General features: G+C 49.0%; 1 protein-coding gene across 4 annotated transcripts in view; it reads left to right on the plus strand.

The window, feature by feature from the left end:
- AKAP9 (A-kinase anchoring protein 9) overlaps positions 1–23818 on the plus strand; it is a 2953299-nt gene extending 2929481 nt beyond the window's left edge. For all 4 annotated transcript variants that reach the window (XM_069648423.1, XM_069648424.1, XM_069648425.1 and 1 more), the window contains one exon: positions 23270–23818. In XM_069648423.1, coding sequence (XP_069504524.1) covers positions 23270–23316 — 47 coding nt within the window. In that variant the 3' untranslated portion in view covers positions 23317–23818. The remainder of the gene's footprint in view (positions 1–23269) is intronic.
- Positions 23819–24091: the final 273 nt, after the last annotated feature.

The following is a 24091-nucleotide window of genomic DNA, read 5'->3' on the forward strand; positions in this document are numbered from 1 at the left end:
ACCTTGAAAAAACGTGGCCATACCCTCATGAGATATTACCATAGTGTGCCCTGTAATAAAAATCCACGCTATTGTCTTGAATGAGAAGTGGTGATGCCCAGGGGTGTGCACTCAACACATCTGTTAAATAATGAAGAAAAGTCAGATCTGGTGATAATTGACCCTTGGCAAGGAAGAATAACATGCTGTATGCATTTGTAGATTTGGGCGTCCAGTGACATTTGGCTGCAATGGTTTGGGACTTTTAACTCTGAAACGTTGTTTTAAATCTTCGACCCGCTTTGCTAATACATTAGGACTGGTATTAGGCCTTCCTCTTTGTCTGGCAGTTTGAGACCTATAATGACTAATCATGTGCCTGGCTTTTCTGTCAACCTGCTCGTCCCTATCTGCCCTTGTGTGTGCATGCTACCCCTGACAATTTACGTTCGCTTCCTTTGCAGCTATAGTCTTGTGCAGGGGAGCTCATATCAATTCTGTTAGATAGTGAGACACGCTTATGTCTATACCCTTGTGCAGTAGGTGTTCCTGCCGCTGCCTTACATTAGGACCGTGCCTTTTCCCAGTGTGCAACATTTGCACTCGCTAGCGATGATTCACTTTTGGCGAGTAAGAGATGGTGTGCTGGGTGTGAGTGAATAATTGATGCAGCAAATTACTTTGCTGGATAGCTGGTAACCTGCACATTTAGTTGTTTTCTCTTCTCCCCTGCTAACCCCTGTGCATGGGAGGACTACCCAGGTCAGTTCTGCTAGATACCTCCCATACCTTTGTGCCTATGCCCTTGCCCAGAAGTGTTCCACCAGTTGGTTTTCGTTGGACGCTGCTTAATTCCTTAAGATGAGTAGAGGCATGATACAGTTTGACAAAATTATTACACAGACAGATTATACTGGAACAATTATTTGGCTGTAGGCTTTATTATTTCCAGGATGTGCGCTTTTGGGCACTTAAGGGTCGGGAGGAGTGATACCCGTTCTTGCCAGCCTCCTCTAAGCTTATTCAGAGCTCCTCAAATGTTCAAGCGATGCTTTCTCCCCACTGGGAGTGAGCTCTGCTTACAAATCCCAGTACCGCCTTTGCGTTCTGCAACCAGTACCTGTTCTTATTTATTTATTTTGACATTACATTTGTCAAGCGGACTGGGCCCAAATGCGCTGGTTTACATATGAATACAGTTGTTTACACATAACAGACATGGTAGGTATTTTTCAAGAAAGTGCTTAGGTTTAAGGTTTGTAATTGTGCTCAGAGATTGAGGTCTTAGAACAGAAATGTCTTGAGTCGTTTCGGGAACACCCAGAATGATGGCTCGGATCTTAAGGAAAATGGAGGGTTGTTCCAGTTTTTTGCTGCTGTGTGCACCCCGAGTTCTGGTGCGTTTGAAGCGAAATATGGAGAATTGGTGAGAGTAGGTGGTGCGGATAGGTCTTGGGGATGGAGACGTGTGCATTTTTGTGATGGGTGTTTAGGGGCAGAGTTAGAAAGGCATTTGTGCATGATGGTAAGTGATTTAAAGATGATGCACTCTCGGATGGGTAGCCAATGGCAGGATTCGAAATTGAGGGCAGCTGGAAGCTATTTAGCTCCTGCTTCTAGCATAGTAGAGCCTCGTTAGCATAAAACCAACAGCTACCAGGAGCTACTTTGGGATCTTGGGGCCAACTGGTGCCTTTCAAATATGCAAATGTGACATTAACTTTGAGTATTTGAGAATGTTACTAAAGAAAATTTGGAGTGCATCTAATATACATTTAAACACAATGGTTTATACAAAATTGACAAAAAGTTAAAGGAGCATCTCTGGTAGCTCCTGGTTCCCCTATAGTAGCTCCTGCCTACGTGGTGATGCCTGACACACAGGAGCTGGTTTGAGGTCCTGCTCATCGAATCTCAATTTCGAACCCTGCAATGGATGCTCCTTCTAGCTGCAGATATATGGTCACGTTTAGGAATGTTGAAGGCAGCCCTGGGGGTGCTGCTTTGGACGAGTTGTAGTTTGTTTAGGTTGCGGGCGGTAGTGCCTGTGTAGAGGGCATTGCAATAGTACAGTATTGAACCTATCAGAGTCCTAGCAATAGTGATATAGCTTTCGGTGTTAAGGAACGGCCTACATGCATTAATCAGCTTAAAAGTGTAGGCTTCTGAAGAGGCAATTGCGTTAACTTGTCGTGAGAGTGATAGTGTAGAGTACAGATAAACGCCCAAGGTTTTGACTTTATTTGAGACTTGGATGGTGTTTCCATCAATGATGAAGGACTTGTATGAATTCTAGCTTGTTAAGAGTGTGTTGTGAGCCAATCAGAAGGATCTTGGTCTTATCGTCGTTCAGACATAGGTGGTGGGAGACCATCCAAGTTTGGACGATGTGGTTGAGTGTATCAAGGTTTTTTGAGTCAATTTCTTAATTGCCTGTGAGGTGCCATAATCATAACCTGTTTTCCGGCTGGCGCTGTATCCTTCCAAGATGGGGAGGGCATTCTCCACCTCGACCTGTGCCGCCTGCAACCCACAACTGATAGGCAACAATCTGTTGTTTGATGTTCTTTTCTAATAAACATATTTTGTGTGTACAATTTTTGTTCCCCCAATGACACTGTGCGGTGTATACCTTATTTTTCCCTTGTAGGGTGGGAGGGAGGGTTATGACAAACTGCACTGGCAAGCCTGCTTTGCCACTCTGTCTCCGTGCAGAGTTCAAATGTGCAAACGTTTCTGCTTTGCTGGCCAAAACCCCTAATCTTTTGCAGGCTAATTTCACCTGAGGTTAGAGCCATTCAGGCTCAGAGCAGTCAGATCAAAGCTCAGGTTTGCGTTCAACGTGCATTGTTGGTCACTTCCTTTCGTAGTTAGGCACCTTTCCCTTTCTCCTCTTGTCTTTCCCATCAGCTACTGCCCCCTCCTGCCCCCATGAAGCTGTTGTGTTGTTCCAGCTTCTCTCCGTGAAACGTAGTCATTCTAACACTATGCGGGCAGTGAGAATGGGTGCCTGGCGGGCATCCACCGGTGGTCACCCTGCATGCCACGCTTCACTTAACACCCGTGACCATGAACTCCATGGCCCAAGTCCATTCTGCATCACAGGACCCTTCTATACTCTACCCTGTTAAATTCCTGACTTACCCATGCAGCTAGTCAAGCTAATGAGCCCTACAAGCCAATGTCTATGGGCACCTGCTGGAATATTCTGGCCATTACCCAACTACTGCATTATCCCAAAAGGCTATAACACTGGTGTTCGTTCCTCGCTGTGGGGCCATCTGCTTCTACGGACACGGTTGTGCGACTGTTTAAGTGATGCTGTAAGCCATCCGTGACCGGCCGTTGCCATCACGCTCCATCCTAATTACTGACTTAAAATACACCCATGTTTTGCGCCGCCTGTCATCCGACCCATCCGATGCCCGGAAGCATATTACTTGATTATCTGTTGCAGTTACCTTGCCGTTCACCTCCTACACCCATGGCAGCATGAGGGGGGCTCTGCAGCTCTACTCTGATGTTCATCACACAACATTGTCAGAATACATCGCTGACAATGTTGCTCTTTCATCATGGACTGGTTCCTAACTCAAGCCCACCTAAGACTACCTAATTACAGGTAGAGGTGGGCAAGCCTGGCGAGGCCCGGGCTCTAACGAGGGCTCCAGCCCGACCAGTGGTAGAAGTATATCGAAAAAAGTAGTGGAACTTTGGTCTCAGCAAGGAAGAGGGTAGGCGGAAGCATAGTGCAACATGTGACAAGTAGTTGTGGCAGGGATATTGCAATAGTCTAAGTGACTAGTAACTAGGCTCCTATCACAACTTTACACTTGCACAGGGACATGAATGGACAAATCCTCTATATAGAAGGGTGAGAATGGTCGTAAAAGGTAGGGGAATGGTAAACAGAAAAAAATTAAAGTAGTGGAACACTGTTCCCGACCGTTTCTGCTCACTTCGATCACTGAGCCCGATCCTCGTTTTGGGCCAGTAGCCCCAGACGACATGGTCCTGCCCCAAGCACCACCATGGCTGCCCAGTACTCTCCAGTCCATGATTGCGTAGAGGCGAAGAGAGTAAACAAACAAAAAAAGAAGTAGCGTACGCTGCATGCCGGCCTGCCCACACACCACCCTCCGAGCTACGATTTCCTAGTCCACCCCCAGACAATACGATTGGCTGGAGGTAGAACAGGGAGTCAACGGAACAGCCTTAAATAGGCTGATGGGGAAGGCATTGGCCCCTTTATCCTATCAGCTCTCTTTGAGGCTGCTTCCGGAGTGACGAGGGTCAGGCTAGACAGTGCATAAGACTGGCGTACAGCAGCTATGACTGACCAATGTAGGCTGTTGCCCCACTCCCCGCCCTATCTTTTTTTTGGCATTTCTTTCCTTTTTGCCTACAACGCATACTTAGCATTAGCACAGATGTGGGTCACTGTAGATGAAATGCAGAGTGGCTGGTAGCAACAACTTACAGGGTAATGCAGGTTTTCAAGCAAATATTTTTCCCTTCATTGTCGAATAAAATAAAAGGCATTGGTCCCTGAAACGGTGCGGAAAACCGTACAAACAAACCTATACCATTCGGGGTGAAAACGGTGGTGCAAACCTATACAAATGTGCCTCATTTTCTGAAACTGTGCAAGACCCTGTGCAACCAAACCAGCTGTCTCCCCTTACAATTGCAACTAAAACTGTGTTACTGACGTGTAAATGCGCCTATGCAAAACCAATGCAAAATTGACACGGGCGCAGGCGGCCCTTGGACCTGCCACACAATGTTACCTCTCAACAGTCATAACCTCCCACTCCGTGGGTGGGCCACCAACGACAATGTCCCAAGGGCCACCAAGAAATAAAACTGGCTGCCGAGCCCTCCTGGCACCCAGCCTGGCTTCAGAAACGGGGTAGGGTGAACCATGTCAGTGACCTTAAAAGGAGCTCTGGGTCCGAGTCTTAAGGTCAAAGCCCAATCTTTACCTGGTAAATAGACATGCGCCTCTGTCTAAACAATGTGAAGGGTACTGTTGTGACATAAGCCCCCCCTGGGCTCGTGTGAAAGTCACGTGTGATGTGACACGTGTGAGACGTGTCGGGCTGAGCAGCTTCCCGCTCGGCAGTCTTTTACCAGCATGACTCCTGCCTCCAGCATGTTATTTAGCCCAGCGCTGCGCAAGAGGCAGTGGGCATGCCCAGCAGAGCCCTACAGCAGCAGGGCTCGAGACCAATGGGCCCCTTAACAACTAGTGATGAGGATGAGATGCAGCGCCCTGCCAATCCCGAAGAAAAGGGTCTCGACCTGCCATGCTACCAGCATGGCCAAGCTCTGTCCTGGAGGAGCTAGAGTGGCCTAAGGGACACAGCCTGTCTCTGCCACGCGACTGACGTGGCAAAGTGGGCCAATGGTGTTAATGAAGCTGTAGCATGCAGGACACTAAAGGCCAAGATGGTGGGCAACAAGAAGGGACATAGTCGGTCCCTGTCACATGTCAGGCATGACGAACCATGCCAACGGCATTGGTGAAGCTGTGGCACTCGGGCTAAGACGGTGGCCACATGGAGGGGAGCAGCCTCCCCGCAGCCCCCAACACGTTTCCAAGATCTGCCGGCCTCCCCGGCACAACTGGGATCCACCGGCCTCCCTGGCATGGCGCCTGTGAGGACCGCCATCAGCCCACGCCCAGGAGAACCCAGCGTCAATGGGCTCCACACATTATGCTTCCTGAACTGGTGAGACCCGCATGGCGCGGCCCAGACACACTGCCTGCAGGTTTCCCCCAAACTCGCAACTGAGTGAAGGACCCTCCCCCTGGCCATGGCCCTCGTCCTGGAGGGTGCCTGTGTGGCCAGTCAAATGAAATGCCAGACCGCTGCCGCATTGGAAAACCAAAGTTTCCCAGTCGAGAGAGGAAGCGCGGCCCGTGCTGATCCACGGAAAGGTGGGGACCGATGCCACCTGAGTGAGAGAGTGGCCTCTGCCATCACCGCCGCCCACTAAGGACAGATTTGCAGTGTCTGCGGCACAGAGTGACCCTCCGCCCTGGGGGAGCCCTTCAAGATCACGACTACCACCTCAATAAGTAAGGTGCTCGCCCGAGGGAGAGTGAAAGCGGCATGTAGCTGCATTGCATGGAGGAGCTGTGAAAACATTCACCTTAAAGACCCTCCCCGGCTGTAATTAACTAGACAAGAAAGATCACCCAACGACTGGCAAGGCACGGCAGATGTGGCCCCCGGTGTCCCAGGTGCAGCGTTTCCTGCCAACCCTCCTAATGACAATGAACTAATAAAGTTGTACGTGTTTGTCACTGTTGCGTTGGCCCAGCAGCTCCAAGTGCATTAATGGGCAATGGTGTGTGCAAGTGTTAAGCTGTGATCCTGCATTACCCTAACTGCTCAAAGAGGACTCTGTGGTGATGTGCTTTTGATGCTGGGAGCCCGCATATTAGCAAGGTGCTTAAAGTGGACAGAGTAAAATGCCATTGCATTTTTGATGCATGTATTTTTCCCAGTCTTATGAGTGTCCACCTCCATGTCAAAATGTAAAAGCTGGACCTGGCTAATGAGCCTTACGGGCTGAGACTAGTAGTCTGGTATGAATGTTATTTTGTTGTGTTGTCATTCATGTATCATTGTCTTACTTCATATCCCTGGCATGGGATGTTGTGATTTGAGCCCCTCTTGGGCTTACGCGAAAGTCACGTGTGATGTGACACATGGGAGACGTGTCATTAGGCCAATAAAAGTTCAGAGCGGTTTCCCACTCGGCAGTCTTTTACCACCATGACTGCTGCCCTCTGTTGCGTAGTGATTACACGTTGTACGCATGCGCAGCCCACAAGGAGGCTCGCGCATGCGCATGTTAAATAAAGACGGTCCCGGCCAGCAGTTGCCGCCGGGACCTGAGCAAGCAACAAGCGTCCGGTGTGTTTTCCTGGTGCATGCCTGCGTGTGCATGTGTGAATGCCGGCGGGGTCCCCGGAGGACCTGCGCCCCCAAAACACTGGTGATGAGGAGCGGCGGCAGCGGAGACACGGGTCATTGCTCCGATTGAGTCGGAGATAGTGCCTCTTCTCCGTGGCGTCGCGGACCTACACACATGGCCGGTGGCCATTTTGTTTGTATCGCGGCTCGCAGCAGTTGCGGCACAGGAGGGTGCTCGTGCGCCGGCTGCGATCCTTTTTAGAAACTGACAATTTTTGGACACTCCATGGCCCTCTCTACCTGAAGGGCCGTGGAAGAAAAACCCAGGAAGCCAGTGGAGACGGCTGGAAGCTTCATCATCCATTGCTGTGGGCCTATTTGTGTCATGATCCGGTGCTGGGGACCTGAACACCCATCCTGAGGCTGAATTGCCTGTGCGAGCGTCCAGGGGCTACCTGTCAGTGAGTCCTAATCCCATTGCCAACATGGGTGAGGAGGGAGAAGAAGAGGGAGCCCCTGCGCCAGTTCCACGCAGAATGCACAGCACCCTTGCGCTGATGCCCAAATTTGACACCACTGGCCCACCATCCAAGCTGGGGCCAAAGTGGCTTCGATAGGTTAAGAAGTTGGAAATGTTTTTCAGGGCATCAGGGGAGACAGATGATGATGCGAAAGTTGCCACCATGGTGTACTCAGCAGACACAGAGGTCCACACGATATATGACTCTCTAAATCTTCAGGTGGTCACATACGATGCTGTAAAACAGGCCCTCCAAGATCATTTTCTCCACATGGCAAATATCGACTTTGACAGATTTGTTATGTGTGCGGAAAAGCAGCAAGGAGAAGAGTCACTGGACCAGTTCTGCGCACGGCTGAGGCACCTTGCAAGTACCTGCAGGTGGGTGAATGATGAGAAGATGGTGCGGAACCAGCTGCTGCAAGGGTGTAGCTCGGGGAAGCTGAGAAGGCAGGTACTAAGGGAGTCGGGCCTGACGTTACAACAGACCCTCGACACAGGAAGAGCTTATGAGCTGGAAGAGTCCAGAGGGGCGAAAATGGACGCTGCTATGCACCCTGGGAAGGGCAAAGACGCTTTTACCATTGGCCGTGCCGCCCCAGGAAGGGCGCGATGGACACCCAGGAGGATGGACAGTTCCTCTGCGGCTGGTACTCCGCAGTCATGTCCATTTTGTGGGTATGACCTGCCGCATGTGGGAGATTGCCCGGCGAAGACGAGGATCAGTGGCCGGTGTTGTACGCCAGGACACTATGCAAGGGTGTGCAGGGCCTCCACCCCAGTGACGGCGTTGAGAGGACCAGTGAGAGTAGGCGTGGGTAATGCCCGGAGAGTGAGGGACGTGTAGTCGGTTGAGCAAGGCATGCAGGACTTGGACATAGCTGAGGAGGAAGAAGAGGAGGAGGAAATCTTCTTCATCTCTAGCATTGCTGCCAGCTCCAGAGGTAACAGGCAACCGACGTACACCGTGAACATTGGGGAGGTGCCTACTCCCGTTCTGATACACTAGTGCGTCAGTCTGCGTGCTAGCGGCAGAGCATTATGAAGCCCTCCCAGGCCCTCCCAAGCTGACAGAGTCCAAGGCCCGAATATATTCTTTCGGTGGAGCCGCTACCAATTCAAAGAGTGTTTGTGGCACCGGTGTCACATGGGCCGAACAAGATCAAGGCGAGGTTCTTCGTGACGAGCGTGAGCCCGCACTCCCTCTTGAGTTGTGCTGCTTCCGAAGCCCTTGTACATTTTACACTGGCTGTATATCATACGGATATTGACCGCCTCCTGCAGCGTTTTGACAGCATCTTTCAGGGGGTCGGAAAACTGAAGGGTGACCCCGTCAGGCTTCACATTGATGGGTCTGTGAGGCCGACAGCCCTCAAACACCATAGAATACCCTTCCACCTGAGGGCACAGGTGGAGAAGGAACTTCAGTTGCTCATTGACTTGGACATTATTGAGAGGGTTGAAGGCCCGACCCTGTGGGTCTCCCCAATTGGTGTCGCACCCAAACAGCCAGGAGCCATCCGCATCTGCGTGGACATGAGACTGCCTAACATTGCCATCAAAAGGGAGCGTCACCTCACGCCCACGCTGGATGACATTGTCGGCGAGCTGCAGGGAGCGAAAGTCTTCTCCAAGCTGGACCTGAGGTCTGGCTACCATCAACTGGATCTTCACCCTGGGTGGAGATATATCACCACCTTCACGACTCACAAGGGGCTACACCAGTTTAAGAGGCTCAGCTTTGGTGTCTCGTCAGCGACAGAAGTTTTCCAGAACGCCATTCGGGGGGGCCTTGCGGGACTAAAAGGGGTGATCAATATGTCCGATGACATTCTGTTGTTCGCACAGTCGGAGGCTGAACACCTGAAGCGTCTGGAGCGGGCACTGGAGAGACTCAAAAGCCTGGGGCTAACTCTGCATCGGAAAAAATTTGAGTTTTTGAAGGACCGAATAGAATTCTTCGGGTTTGAGTTCCACGCAGGAGGCATCTCGCCTGACCCGGAGAAAGTAAGGGACATTCGTGAGGCAGCCCCGCCAGAGTGACCAGCCGAAATATGGAGCTTCCTCGGCATGGTCCACTATTGCGGATGATTTATTTGCGATCTGGCGTCTGTCGGAACCCCTGCGGGCTCTGACAAGGAATGAGTGGCGTGGGCCTGGACGGCGAAAAAAGAGGGCTTTACGCTGAAATCAAGAACGCCTTGTCGGTTCAGGAGACCATGGCGTATTTCAATCCAGACAGGGAATCGAAAATAGTGGTGGACGCCAGCCCGGTGGGCTTGGGAGCGGTGCTCATGCAGGCCGATCCACAGGGGACCATGCGTCCCATCGCCTATGCGAGCAAGGCGCTGACGAGACAGAGAAGCGCTATTCGCAAATTGAGCAAAAGGCCCTGGCCATCCTATGGGGCTGCAAACACTTCTGGATCTACATCCTGGGGAAACCCGTGGTTGTGATAACTGACCACAAGCCTCTGATTCCGATCATCGCCGGTGCTTCGTCCAAGTCCCCACCGCGTATCGAGAGATGGATGCTGTCGCTCATGGAGTACGGGGTCAAGTTACAGTATTGCCCGGGCACCCACAACCCCGCAGACTATCTGTCCCGTCACCCGGGGGCGGGCGCCCTCAAGACTCTGCCGAGGTGGTGGACTGCATTGAGATGGTTCAGCACGTGGTGGAGGCAGCCTTGCCGGTGGCCCTGGCGCACCAGGAGATCGCGGAAGCGTTAAATGTGGACGAGGTGTTCCTGGTCATCAAGGAAGCCATGGACAGTGGGGAGTGGTGTGAAGTGCTCACAAACAATGCCAGAAGGGAGAGTGGGGCACGGAAAGATCTCCAAGCACTGTGGAAGGTCCGCAACGAGCTGACAGTTGCAGAGGATGGCCTTCTCTGAGGGGCGAGCCAAATCGTCATCCCGCGAGCACTGGCGGGGAAAGTACTGCAGCTCGCCCATAAAGGTCACCAGGGGACACAAAACGAAATCACACCTAAGGTTGAAGGTGTGGTTCCCGGACTTGGAGAGCAGGGTGGACGAATTTGTGCGTGCATGCATACCGTGCCAGGTGGCTTGTCCCGCGGAAAGAGGGCCACCCATCCAGGCCATGGAAAGAAGTGAGCAACCCTGGGGGACGGTGCACGCCGACTTCGGGTCCACGGGCAGAGGAATGTACTTTCTTGCTGTTGTTGACCAGTGGTCCCGTTATCCTGAGGTGGAGCTGGTGGAATCCACGGCCAGCAATCACACCATTCTGGCCCTGGAGAAGATGTTCGCCACCCACGGGTTCCCCACCGAGATTTGTTCGGACAACGGCTTGCCATTCCAAGGGCAGCAGTTTGCCCAGTACTGTGAGGAAAGGGGGCTCAAGCACCGAAAGGTTACCCCACTCTGGCCCAGGGCAAATGGGGAGGTGGAGCGTTTTATGAGGACACTCAATAAGGTCTTTCGAATCTCGATAAATGGGGGGGAGGAGCTCCGCCGCAACCTTTTCGAATTTCTGCACGAGTAGCGCACAACCCCCCCCCATCAGTCCACCGGGGTTGCGCCAGCCGAGGCCCTCTTCAAGCGGTCCCCCAGAGGACTGATCCCCCGAAGTGGAAGGACGCAGTCCTGGAGTAATTGACAACAACCGAGTACGCGTGGAGAGGGTCATCCAAAACGAGCGGGAGAGCGCCCGCCGGAACTTGCCGGAGAAGGTGATTGCAGTAGGGGACACTGTGTTGGTCCAGAATCAGAGGCCGGAGGGGAAACTATCTCTCCCGTTTGAAGCCCAGCCACTGGGCGTGACCCATGTCAAGGGGTCCATGATCACCGCAGCCAATGCCAGGGGCACCATCACGTGGAATGTATCATACTTCAAGCGGATTGAGGCGTGCCCCCTGCAGCGATGCCCGAGGTGCCCGGACCCGGGGAAGGATCACCACCAAGGGACGAGGGGCCGCCAGAAGCTCTCGAGACACCAGAGACACCTCGAGAGGAGTCCAGAAGGTACCCAAGCCGGGCGGGGCGGAATCCGCCGCCGAGGTTCCAGGACTTTATCATGGACCCTGTCCCTTAACAGGGTGCGAACTGGTCATTGACTCCCAAGTTGTCATTGTTGTGTGCTAAGGTTACAGTTGTTTCTTGTTTGGGGAAAAAGGAGGGATGTTGCGTAGTGATTACGCTTTGTACGCATGCGCGGCCCATAAGGAGGCTTGCGCATGTTAAATAAAGACGTCCCGGCCAGCAGTTGCCACTGGGACCTGAGCAAGCAACACGCATCCCGTGTGTGTTCCTGGTGCATGCCTGCGTGTGCACGTGTGAATGCCGGCGGGGTCCCAGGAGGACCCGCGCCCCCACAACACCCTCCAGCATGTCATTTAGCATGTCGCCAGCGCTACGCACGAGGCAGTGGGCCTGCCCAGCAGAGCCCTCCGCCAGCAGGGATGAGTCCACCAGGCCACTTAACAGGTACCAGGACAAAGATAGCTTCCTCCTTGCTGTTCTGTTATTTAAGGAAGGGGTATGCCGCTTTAGTTAAATCCATGCTCCTTGACCCCCACCATGGGCCAATTACTGGGACAGGCTGCTTTTAGGCATTATTTCCAGCTACACGTTTTCGATGCTGAATCTCTGCACACTCGCAGGCTTTTTTCCACGCCCTTTGTTTCTCAGCCCCTTCCCGAACAGGAAACGGTTGCCATATGCACTTGGGCCTCAGCCTAGGTTAAACTTTTCGCTGCTTTAGGGACCGCATCTGGTGGCCCTGCGGTCCAGGGAACACATTTGCGCGCAACCTTTCATCAAACGAACCCCCTTTTTTAAAGCCAAGATTCTGTGCGGGGGAAGAGGGTTCTTTTAGCGTTAAGGGCCGTGGCAATTGGCCAGAATGGCCATTAACGCCCCTAAAAGCTTGTAGAGGTGCTCGCTTTACTGTATTGTATTGTATTGTTTATTCATTTATATGGCGCTCCAAACCCTGAGGTATCTGGGCTCAGTACCGTTTTAAAGGTTGCAGGCATTATACAATGATTAAAATTTACATTTACAACATATACAAGTTATTTACAGCAGGGTTTTTGTGTACAGAGGCATATGCAGGGTAGTCATACACGAGGTCAGGCATTCTGGTCAAGGGATCGCAGTTGTCATGATCTCTGCTTCCAAAAGGTCAGGGTTTTCCCAACTCCCTTGGAAGCAGATTCATAACCCAGGTTCCGAGTGCCAACCAGTCCCAATTGGGATCTTTTGGACCCAGTCCTGGCGCCAGTGGCACCAGGCTCATAAATATGCCCAGTCCCAGCACTGGAAACGCCGGGCTCATAATGCTTGGGTGGACTTACCTGCAGCAGACCATGCTGCTTACTTGCCTGCCAGTTGAGCCTCTGATCCTCTTCTGTTTGGAACTACTTTTCCTGTTGGGTGGGGCAGGAGCCACTCCCTAGGTTCAGAACACTGGAACTCTTCTGGAAAGCAGGAACTCTTTTCTTACCTAGGCGTGGCTGTGGAAGGAGACACCTAAGCACTACAGGAAGCTATTTAAACCACACCCGATGGATGAATCTTGCTTTGCGTTATTCTGCATCCTCTGCAGCAGAACGCTCATCGTGTCTTCTGCATCTGATCCTGGGCCTAAGGAAAAAGGCTTACCATCCTGAATCCAGTCTTCAGCAACACCTATAAAGACAAGAAAGAACAGGTTAGCATTACGGTCTTCAGTGACAGCTCTTCACTTACCTGGGCCATCGGCTGTCACCAACGCCTCGCGCTGCATTCTGAAAGACAAAGGCTTACCTACTCTTCGTGCGCTCCGGAGTTCTTCACACTGCATTCCGGCATCTGAAAGACAAAAGCTTACCAACTCTTTGCACGCTCCGGAGGCCTTCGGCGCTGCATCCCGCATCTGAAAGACAAAACAAGGTGCTTTTAAAGACATTGGGGAACTTTAATACTCACGTGCCATTACTCCTTTCCACATCTAACCCAGTGGGTATTCCGGCACCCTGCAGCCGCTCCGAACTTGTACCTGCAAAATAAAAAGACAGTTAGAGCGCATCGTGAAGCAGACAACAAGCGCTTACTTACGTGCTTCCAGGCGCTTCTATTCATCACACAGGCTCCATCTTCAACTCACTTCAGCCTGTCATCCACCATCGCCGGAACCCTGCAAAACAAGAGACATCATTACTAAAGACTTTAAAGACATTAGAATTACTCGAAACTTACCGTTTGTGCAGTAAACGACGGACAGCAGTCCTCTGAAGTCAAGAGGCCTGCTCCCCTTATCCAGTGAAGAAACTGGTTACAGCACCCTGCCCCGAGGCAGATGGAGAGCACGGCGTTCACTTACCTAAGACATCTTACCCTTCGAGTCAAACATACAGTGCACAGAGGTCCAGCCCAAAGAGCCAGCCGTGGGTTACACATCACCTTTGAAGATACGGTATACGCCCAGTCAAGACCGGCGCCTCTACGGGAATCAGGTGAGCGTTACAGAGCGCAAAGCCTACCACAAAACTCCCGTCCAGGCGCTATGGAAACCTCGGATACCGACCGACTAGCCCAGTTACTTGGGGAACTAAGGGCAGAAGTGCATGCAGCCCGTCAGGAAACGAACGCTCTAAGAAGGGAACTGATTATTTCCAAGGAGCGAACAGATGATCTCGCTAGACAATTGCTACAGTCACAAGCCGGACAGACCCCGTTACCCGCATCTGGGGGAAATGTTCCTTCTACATCCTCTATGAATCCAGTGCAGATCAACCTACCTGGGAATGTACCTCTGGCTCCGCCCGAATGATTTTCTGGTGACCCAAAGAGGTTTGCAGTATTTATCAATCAGTGCCGGTTGCATTTATTATGCCGGCCAGCAGCCTTTCCAACTGATCAAGCTAAAGTAGCTTTCGTGCTTTCGTACCTTAGTGGCAATGCGGCAGACTGGTCGATCCCTCTAGTAAATCAAGATGATCCGGTCCTCCATGATTTTCAAGCTTTTCAGCTCAGTATGGAAAAACTGTTCGCAAGACATTCACAGGGGCAGGCCTTGGACAATGAGCTTCTTTCGTTGCGACAAGGTAATCAGGACCTTTTGGCTTATATTGCGTCTTTCAACAGACTGATAGTGGAAACTCAATGGCCTGAGGACAAAAGGATTACGCTGTTTTATAGAGGTCTACGTGGAGAGCTCAAAGATGTGTTAGCCCAAGTAGTGAATCCCCCACAAGATTGTTCGGACTATATAGACTTAGTCGTTCAAATAGATCACAGACTGCAGAACAGGAAGGCCGATCGTTCCAAGTTTGATGCTCGAGTATTTTCCAAAACGCCAACTCCTTCCAAAGGAGTAGACTCCGGGGAACCCATGCAAATAGGGGGTCTGAAAGGTCCTCTAACACAAAAGGAGCGGGAACGGAGAAAACAGTTGCAATTATGCCTCTATTGCGGAAACTCAGGGCACTTTCTTCGAGACTGTCCGGTGAAACCTGCTAAGAAGGCAGTAGGAGCTGCAGTTACCAAAGTTACAAACTCTGAGCAGGGAAACGACCTCGCCCGACAAGAATAGAGGTCCTCTTGCCGAGCGTGAAAACCAGTTCCGTGACCTCGCATTTCGTGATACCTATGGTCCTCATTAGCCCTGATAATCCGGATCGATTACATGCAATTGAAGCTTACGTCGACAGCGGTGCCATCGGCAATTATGTGGATCATGAAATGGTTTTGAGGATGAATCTAACTCTTTGTCCCAAGGCTGTAAAGGACGTCATTACTACGGTGGATGGTACGGAGATAGCCTCCGGGCCAGTAACGCATACCACTCAAGAAGTGACGCTAATAAGTCAAGATGGACACCATGAGAAGATCGTGTTCGATGTGATCAAGGCCCCTCAGTTTCAGATTATTCTAGGAATACCTTGGTTAGAGAAACACAATCCTCTGATCGATTGGCGAGCAAGAACGGTCCAGTTTCCAGAATGTGTCTCTACTTGTCACCCTCCACCTGGTGTTGCACTGGCAGCAATTTCTTCAGAGACTCCCCAGTTACCTCCCGAATACCTAGAATACCAAGATGTTTTCCGGAAGGATCAGGCTAACTCTCTACCTCCTCATAGGTCTTATGACTGCCAGATAGACCTGATACCTGGATCTACTCCTCCTTGTAGTAGAATTTATGCCCTCACCGAGCCTGAGAACCTTCACCTTCGACAATACCTGGATCAATACCTGGCAAATGGGTTTATTCGTCCTTCCAAGTCCCCTGCTTCTTCAGCTTTGTTCTTCGTTCCAAAAAAGGAAGGAGACCTTAGAACTTGTATAGATTATCGCTCCCTGAACCAGATCACCGTTAAGAATAGATATCCATTACCTTTGATCCCTGAACTCCTGGACCAAGTCAGAAAAGCATGCATATATACAAAGCTGGATCTTAGAGGAGCTTACCACTTGGTACGAGTAAAAGAGGGCGATGAATGGAAGACGGCCTTCCGCACCAAGTATGGGCTATTTGAATATCAGGTCATGCCCTTCGGACTTTGCAATGCCCCGGCCGCCTTTCAATATTTTATGAACGATGTCCTCAGAGAGCTCATAGATGTGTGTGTTGTTGTTTACATTGACGACATCCTCGTTTATTCTTCATCGGAATCTGAACATCGGAAACACGTGAAAATGGTCCTCGAAAGATTGCGTCAACACAAACTTTTCGCTAAGTTGGAAAAATGTGTTTTCAACGTGACTGAAGTTGAATTCTTGGGATTCATATTATCACCTGGCGGAGTGCGTATGGATTCAAAGAAGGTCGATGCAGTTCTCAAATGGCCATCACCATCCTCCGTAAAAGGTGTGCAAAGCATGTTAGGCTTCGCTAACTTTTACCGCAGGTTTATACCCGAATTCTCTCGAATAGTCCAGCCCATCACTGCCTTGTTAAAGAAAAACAAACGTTTTGAATGGTCTACCGAGGCGGAACAAGCTTTCCAGGATTTGAAGACTAAATTTATCTCTGCACCAATCTTAAAACACCCTCGCCCCGAACTCCCCTACATCGTGGAAACTGATGCTTCAAGCCTTGCCATGGGGGCAGTTCTATCACAAAAGGACCCGGTAACCAATCAGTTGCATCCCGTGGCATTTTGGTCCCGCAAATTCTCGCCTCCTGAAATCAATTACACGATTACTGACAAGGAACTTCTGGCTATCAAGTCTGCCTTTAAGGCTTGGCAGCATTATCTGCTGGGGGCCCGACACACCGTTACTGTGATTACGGATCACCGAAACCTGCAATATTTGAAAACCGCAAAAGCCCAATCCTCTAGACAACTCCGTTGGGCATTATTCTTTGCCGAGTTTGACTTCATAATTACCTATCGACCTGGTACAAAAAACGGTAAAGCTGATGCCCTTTCTCGGATGGGAGTGGAAGAACACTTGATCAACCCTAAACCTGTACCAATCATTCCCGAACAAAGAATTCTGGGTGTAATCGCCACACAATCCATAGAGGAAGTTAAGGATAAAGCCAGGCAACTTGTAACTCCAGCAGACATACAGAATTGGCATCTGCAAGGAAAGGACTTTGCAGTAAAGGACAACTTATTGTATTTCCGAGAACGATTATACCTACCCAGCACAGATTTACAGAAAGAAGTAATCTCTTGTTATCACGATTCTTTAATGGAAGGACATCCCGGTATAGCCAAGACCTCAGAAAAGATCAAGCGCTACTTCTGGTGGCCGTCTTGGAAAAACGATATCAGAGACTTTATAATGTCCTGTGGAGTATGCGCCCAAAACAAGAGTCAAAAGGAAAGACCAGCAGGCCTCTTACGCCCTATTGACATCCCACCTCGCCCTTGGCATACGCTTTCTATGGACTTCATCACCGATCTACCTCCATGCTCCGGATACAATACGATTCTAGTAATCGTGGACTTATTCTCCAAGATGGCGCATTTCATTCCGCTCAAAGGCTTGCCAACAGCAGCAACTCTGGCCCGAGAATTTCTCGAAAACATCGTCCGACTGCACGGTTTTCCTTCGGTTCTAATTTCGGATCGAGGTAGTCAATTTATTTCTCATTTTTGGCGAAGTTGCTGTCGGTCGGCTCAAATTGATGTGAGACTATCGACCAGTCACCACCCTCAGACCGACGGACAAACCGAGAGGACCAATCAAACTCTGGAATAGTATTTACGCTGCATGATGCAACAAACTGAAAAAACTTGGAAAGACATCCTTTTGATAGCCGAATATGCCTACAATAACTCTGTCCATTCGGGAACTGGGAAAACCCCGTTTTTTCTTTTGTACGGCAGTCACCCTCGAACCTCGGAGTTGGATCCCCTCCAAGATCTTGAAACACCAGCAGTAGACTACCTGCATTCTACAATCACCCAAGCCTTTAAGGAAGCTGTTTCTCACCTTCAAAGGGCTAAAGAACAATACAAGAAAGGAGCAGATCAACATCGGAAGGAAGCCCCTCAATATCGAGTATGGGATCAAGTCTGGTTATCCACCAAATATCTACCTCTAAAAGGGCCACGCACATTCAACCCAAGATACCTTGGTCCCTATTCCATCACTACCATAGTAAACCCAGTAGCGGTCAAGTTGGACTTGCCCCCCCGCACATGAAGATACATCCGGTCTTCCACGTCTCTCTATTAAAACCCGTGCAACCTCAAACCCGACTAACTAAATCTCCAAAACCTATCCTAGTTGATGGGGAACTCGAGTTTGAAGTCAAAAGCATTCTGGACTCCAAGATCTCCAAATCTAAACTATTTTACCTAATTGACTGGAAAGGCTACGGCCCCCAAGAAAGATCCTGGGAACCTGCTGAATATGTCCACGCTCCTCGCCTAATCAAAAGATTTCACCGAACATTTCCTGACAAGCCAAAACCCCCGGAGAAGCCCGGTTTGGGAGGGGCCTTGAGGGGGGGTACTGTCATGATCTCTGCTTCCAAAAGGTCAGGGTTTTCCCAACTCCCTTGGAAGCACATTCATAACCCAGGTTCCGAGTGCCAACCAGTCCCAATTGGGACCTTTTGGACCCAGTCCTGGCGCCAGTGGCACCAGGCTCATAAATATGCCCAGTCCCAGCGCTGGAAGCGCCGGGCTCATAATGCTTGGGTGGACTTACCTGCAGCAGACCATGCTGCTTACTTGCCTGCCAGTTGAGCCTCTGATCCTCTTCTGTTTGGAACTACTTTTCCTGTTGGGTGGGGCAGGAGCCACTCCCTAGGTTCAGAACACTGGAAATCTTCTGGAAAGCAGGAACTCTTTTCTTACCTAGGCGTGGCTGTGGAAGGAGACACCTAAGCACTACAGGAAGCTATTTAAACCACACCCGATGGATGAATCTTGCTTTGCGTTGTTCTGCATCCTCTGCAGCAGAACGCTCATCGTGTCTTCTGCATCTGATCCTGGGCCTAAGGAAAAAGGCTTACCATCCTGAATCCAGTCTTCAGCAACACCTATAAAGACAAGAAAGAACAGGTTAGCATTACGGTCTTCAGTGACAGCTCTTCACTTACCTGGGCCATCGGCTGTCACCAACGCCTCGCGCTGCATTCTGAAAGACAAAGGCTTACCTACTCTTCGTGCGCTCCGGAGGTCTTCACACTGCATTCCGGCATCTGAAAGACAAAAGCTTACCAACTCTTCGCACGCTCCGGAGGCCTTCGGCGCTGCATCCCGCATCTGAAAGACAAAACAAGGTGCGTTTAAAGACATTGGGGAACTTTAATACTCACGTGCCATTACTCCTTTCCACATCTAACCCAGTGGGTATTCCGGCACCCTGCAGCCGCTCCGAACTTGTACCTGCAAAATAAAAAGACAGTTAGAGCGCATCGTGAAGCAGGCAACAAGCGCTTACTTACGTGCTTCCAGGCGCTTCTATTCATCACACAGGCTCCATCTTCAACTCACTTCAGCCTGTCATCCACCATCGCCGGAACCCTGCAAAACAAGAGACATCATTACTAAAGACTTTAAAGACATTAGAATTACTCGAAACTTACCGTTTGTGCAGTAAACGACGGACAGCAGTCCTCTGAAGTCAAGAGGCCTGCTCCCCTTATCCAGCGAAGAAACTGGTTACAGCACCCTGCCCCGAGGCAGATGGAGAGCACGGTGTTCACTTACCTAAGACATCTTACCCTTCGAGTCAAACATACAGTGCACAGAGGTCCAGCCCAAAGAGCCAGCCGTGGGTTACACATCACCTTTGAAGATACGGTATACACCCAGTCAAGACCGGCGCCTCTACGGGAATCAGGTGAGCGTTACAGCAGTCATGGCTTTACATCATTCTTAAAGGTTGGAAAGGACGGTTTAGATTTTAAGGAGTTAGGCATTGTGGGCCATAGTTGGGCTGTCATGACTGGAAAACTAGTCCCTCCTGCTTTTTTTAATTTAAATGCAGGGATCCTAAGGCTGTTGGTTTGCACAATTCTGATAGGGCGTTCTGAAGTGTGTCTGTTAAATCTCTCCACTAGGTATTGAGGAGCCATGTTGGCAAGACATTTGAAGTTAAGGTTTAAGGATTTGAACCTTATTCTGTCTTTTATGGCAAGCCAGTTAGTGGCACGCCTAGCGTTGGAAATGTGGTGTGTTTTAGGGATGCCTAAGGCAGTTCTCCGGGCATTATTTTGGAGTATTTGCAATTTGCTGATGTTATGTTTGCTCATACTCAGATAGAGAGCATTACAATAGTCCAACTTTGATAGGATGAGGGCACACGCTATCGTGATACAGCTTACAGTGACAAAGAAATGTATTGTATGCGTAAATCAATTTGCATGTTTAACTGGTGGCAGAGGCTGCGGCGTAAACTTGCTTATTGAGGTTCAGTGTTGAGTCCAGGTAAAAGCCTATGGTTCAGTCCATCAATGATGAATGAGTTGTATTGGTAAGAGAGTTTGTTCTGTCTGTTGGTTGACCCAATGAGCAAGAGCTTGGTCTTATCATTAAGGCAAAGGCTGTGTGTGGCCATCCAGGTTTGTATGATCATGTAGATTTTGTTGATCAAAGCTACATCTATGTCATAGTCTCCTTGGATAGGGATAAGAATCTGGGTGTCGTCAGCGTAGTTGGTAAATGAGACACCCAGCATATCAAGTATATTGAAAAGAGGCTTTGTAAATATATTGTACATGGTTGGAGGGACGCAAGATCCCTGCGGCACTCCACATGTGATTGGTACTGGGTCTGCTGCAGAGGTAGGGGAACAAACCCTCATAGATCTGTTATCTAGGAAAGATTTGATCCAAGTAGTGGCTTCCTTTGAGAAGTGGGCAGCAGATTTAAGGTGGTTACACAAGACTTTATGGTCTACCAAGTCGAACGCGGCAGATAGGTCCAGAAGGTGGAGAATGGAAGCTTCTCCTTTGTCCTTCCGTTCGTCCATTTGGTTCTTTAGTTCGAAGAGGGTGTCCCGTGTCTTGGTCTGAACCCCGATTGACGGGTACCAAGTAAGTTGTTAGTCTCCAGATAAGATTGAATCTGGAGGTAAGCAGCCTTATGTAGGAATTTTAAGGAGGTCGGTACAGTAGTTATTGGCCTATAGTTTGTGGGTACGCTTGGGCCTAGGTTTGGCTTTTTCCGGAACGGAACAGGTTTCGAAGGACGAGTTAATTAGTGTAGTAATAAGTGGAGCTAGGTCCCTAGCTGCTGCTTTAATTCTAGGTGCTGGACAGGAGTCTCCTAGGCATCTGGAAGGTTTAAGTAATGTGATCATCTTTTCCACTATTTATTATAGAGATAGGTTTGAATTTAAACTGATTACTCAGTTTGACTTGTTTGGTGGCGGCTTCCAGAAGTATGGTTTCTTGTGTCACTAGTACATTCTTGTGCAGCATGTTTTTTTTGGCTACAATTTTCTCTTGGAGCATAGATATTTTGTTACAAAGGGCGTTTTGGATGTTAGTACACCAAGTTTGATTTTTGATGCATGTGTCATTTCGAATGACAGGGGATTCTAGTTCTCTTAGGATAGAGAAGAGTTCCCTTGTACTAGAAGTCACTTTCATTCTTTCGTTAAAGGTGCTTTTTTTGTTTGTTTGATTACCTTTTTGTAACTGTCTACAAGAGTAGTGAGATTTGTTTTGTTCTGCTCGGACGGGTTGTTTTTCCATTGAGCTTCCGCTTGTCTTTTTTCATTATGCAAGGCTTTCAGACTAGGAGTAAACCAGGAGTTTAAGTGAGCTCCAGGCTTCTCTTTGCTGAGTTTAAGCGGTGCAATAGAATCAATAGCTAGATTCATAATAGTGTTGTATAGGTCAACAAGCGCGGAAGGGTCTGTAGGGAGGTCAGCCGTGTTGGTGATAGGTAGGTTGGATGAGGGGCAGGAGGATGTTGACTGTTATGTTCCATTTATTTCTTGTTAAGGCTGGTGGGGCCATGGTTTTGGCTGGATTGATTTGTGGATTCTCTTGCATGGAGAACAAGATCAGATGCTGATCTGTCCATGCATAAGGTTCGATTGCGGTTATGGAGGGTTTGCAGTTGATATCTCCAATCCAAGGTGCAGCCTTTTGTGTGCGTAGGGGCATTGCTCCTGAGGGTAAGGCTTGCTTCAGCAATTGTGTTCGCTAAGGTAGAAGCGTTAGCATTGTTAGGGTCATTCAAGCTTAAATTGAAGCCCCCAAGTATTATAGTTTGTGACCCAGGTTTTCTGTTGGTATTAAGTAAGGCAGTTATGTCTTCTTCAAATGTCGCGATAGGACCAGGAGGCCTATAAACGATGTGCTTGATGATAGTATGTGAGGCTGATGGGGGTAGTTTAACTGAAAGGAGTTCAGCAGAGAGTAGTGGCATATGCTGTATGGCTCTCAAACCCAAGTTAGATTTAGTGATGAAGGCGATGCTTACTCTGGCCTGCAAGTTCTGGCTAGCGGGCCATTAACTACATGTGCACGTCTACCACAGCTATTAACGCTATAATATATAATTACATGCAAATAGCCCTTGCTTTCTCGCTAGTATGCAGTCCCCAGGAACCTTGTGTTTCATTTAAGACCGTCACAGAGATGGGAAATACTTGTGGCTTGCGGACTAGGTAGGAGTTGTCAATCTGTGTATTTTATACCAGCCTTGTGTTTGGGAGTCGAGTAGTCACAGTTAGTGTTGCATCCTGGTTGTAGAAGAAGTACGCTATTAACTCATGGCTAACCACAGTTTTAACTTTATCTGGAAAACACTACTACACGTGCTTCTTCTGTCTTTTCAATTTTTTTTACGATGAACAGAAACATACATATTTTCTAAAACACTAGGCCCTGCTTTTTAAAATCATTTTTTGCATCTTTGTAAACACAGAAAAGACTGTACTGCTTTAACTATGTAAATGGAAGCATTTTTTAGGCAAATAGTTGACCTTCTGGTAGCCAACCAATGGTCCTATAATGTAGATTTATAGCTAGATAAGACAATCGCAGACAGCACTGCGTTCCTTGCATGCCAGCCTTGGATGTAGGAGACTTTTTACATGTGCCTAGTTCTCACCTTGACTTTTTACCATATAATGAATATCTCTGTGACAGCTCATGCACTGTTCCATCTCATCATATTTTCAGCTAGTCCAATAAAAGTTATCAAAACTCCAACATTTGTGATTTCTATAGATATAAAACAGGCATTTGCCAGGAACTGACATCATATACCCAAGTACTTGCACCATGTTCCAGCTGTTGGCATCTTATGGCCATTTAGTACCATTATGGCAGTGCCTGCCAAATTCATCCCACAGGCCTTAAAAGCCTAAACTGTTTTGATGGCATGAGATGGAAGAGGTTGCAGTCGTGTAGAGAACCTATGTTTTGCATATGCATTTATTTTATTTATTTTCTCTTTCGTGGCAGGTTCGACAAGTGTTCATAACCAGGTGCACCTTGGGACAAGAAGATAATACACATCCAGGCACTTGTAGTGACTTGAAATGAATTTCCTTTTGTAAATCTGTGCTTCTGTTTTTGTATTAAGTTTATATTGTGGGACCAACATGAATGAACACAGTAGTACAGATGAAAACAGTTCCGTTGCGAGCACAGACATCAAGCAGGCTGGAATTGATGTATATAGGAAAAAAGCTTTTTGTGTTCATACAGAATCAGCCATTAAATTACATGTACATTTGTGGAATGCTAATTTAAATGATTAACTTATGTATTTATCAAACGGGTGGAAACTGACACTTTTGTGAGTTACTGAATTGCTGATTGTGTAGCCTCGCATGCACTGCTCTCTTCATGCAAGGCTGCCAGAGTTACCCTACTCTGTCCTAATATTATATTTGCTACTGGCACTGCGGACGGACCTTATCATATGTAGAGACCTATTTTTGTAATGGTAGAAGTTTTGAATTTTATGGGTATTTTGTCAAGCTACTGAAATAAAATGTACTTCCATCATTTCTTTTGTGTCCGTTCCTTTTTTACTGAAATGTGTGAAGGAAAATGTTTGTCACAATCAACTTTTTTTTAACATAAAATGTAGTGAAGATCTATTGCTAGATCAGGCGTGGCCAGTCACCGGCGAGCGTGTTGCAAGCGTCAGATTCCTCATGCTCAGGAGTGCTACTGCTAGCTGGCTGTATGTACTCTGCCACTACAGCTATCTTTTTTTTTTACCGTAAACCCTGCTTGCCTACCTGGGATGACTGCTTTCCTCAAGGCTCTTCATGC

This window comes from Ambystoma mexicanum, chromosome 2q (genome assembly GCF_040938575.1).
Source record: "Ambystoma mexicanum isolate Mex_15411 chromosome 2q, UKY_AmexF1_1, whole genome shotgun sequence".
NCBI lineage: Eukaryota > Metazoa > Chordata > Amphibia > Caudata > Ambystomatidae > Ambystoma > Ambystoma mexicanum.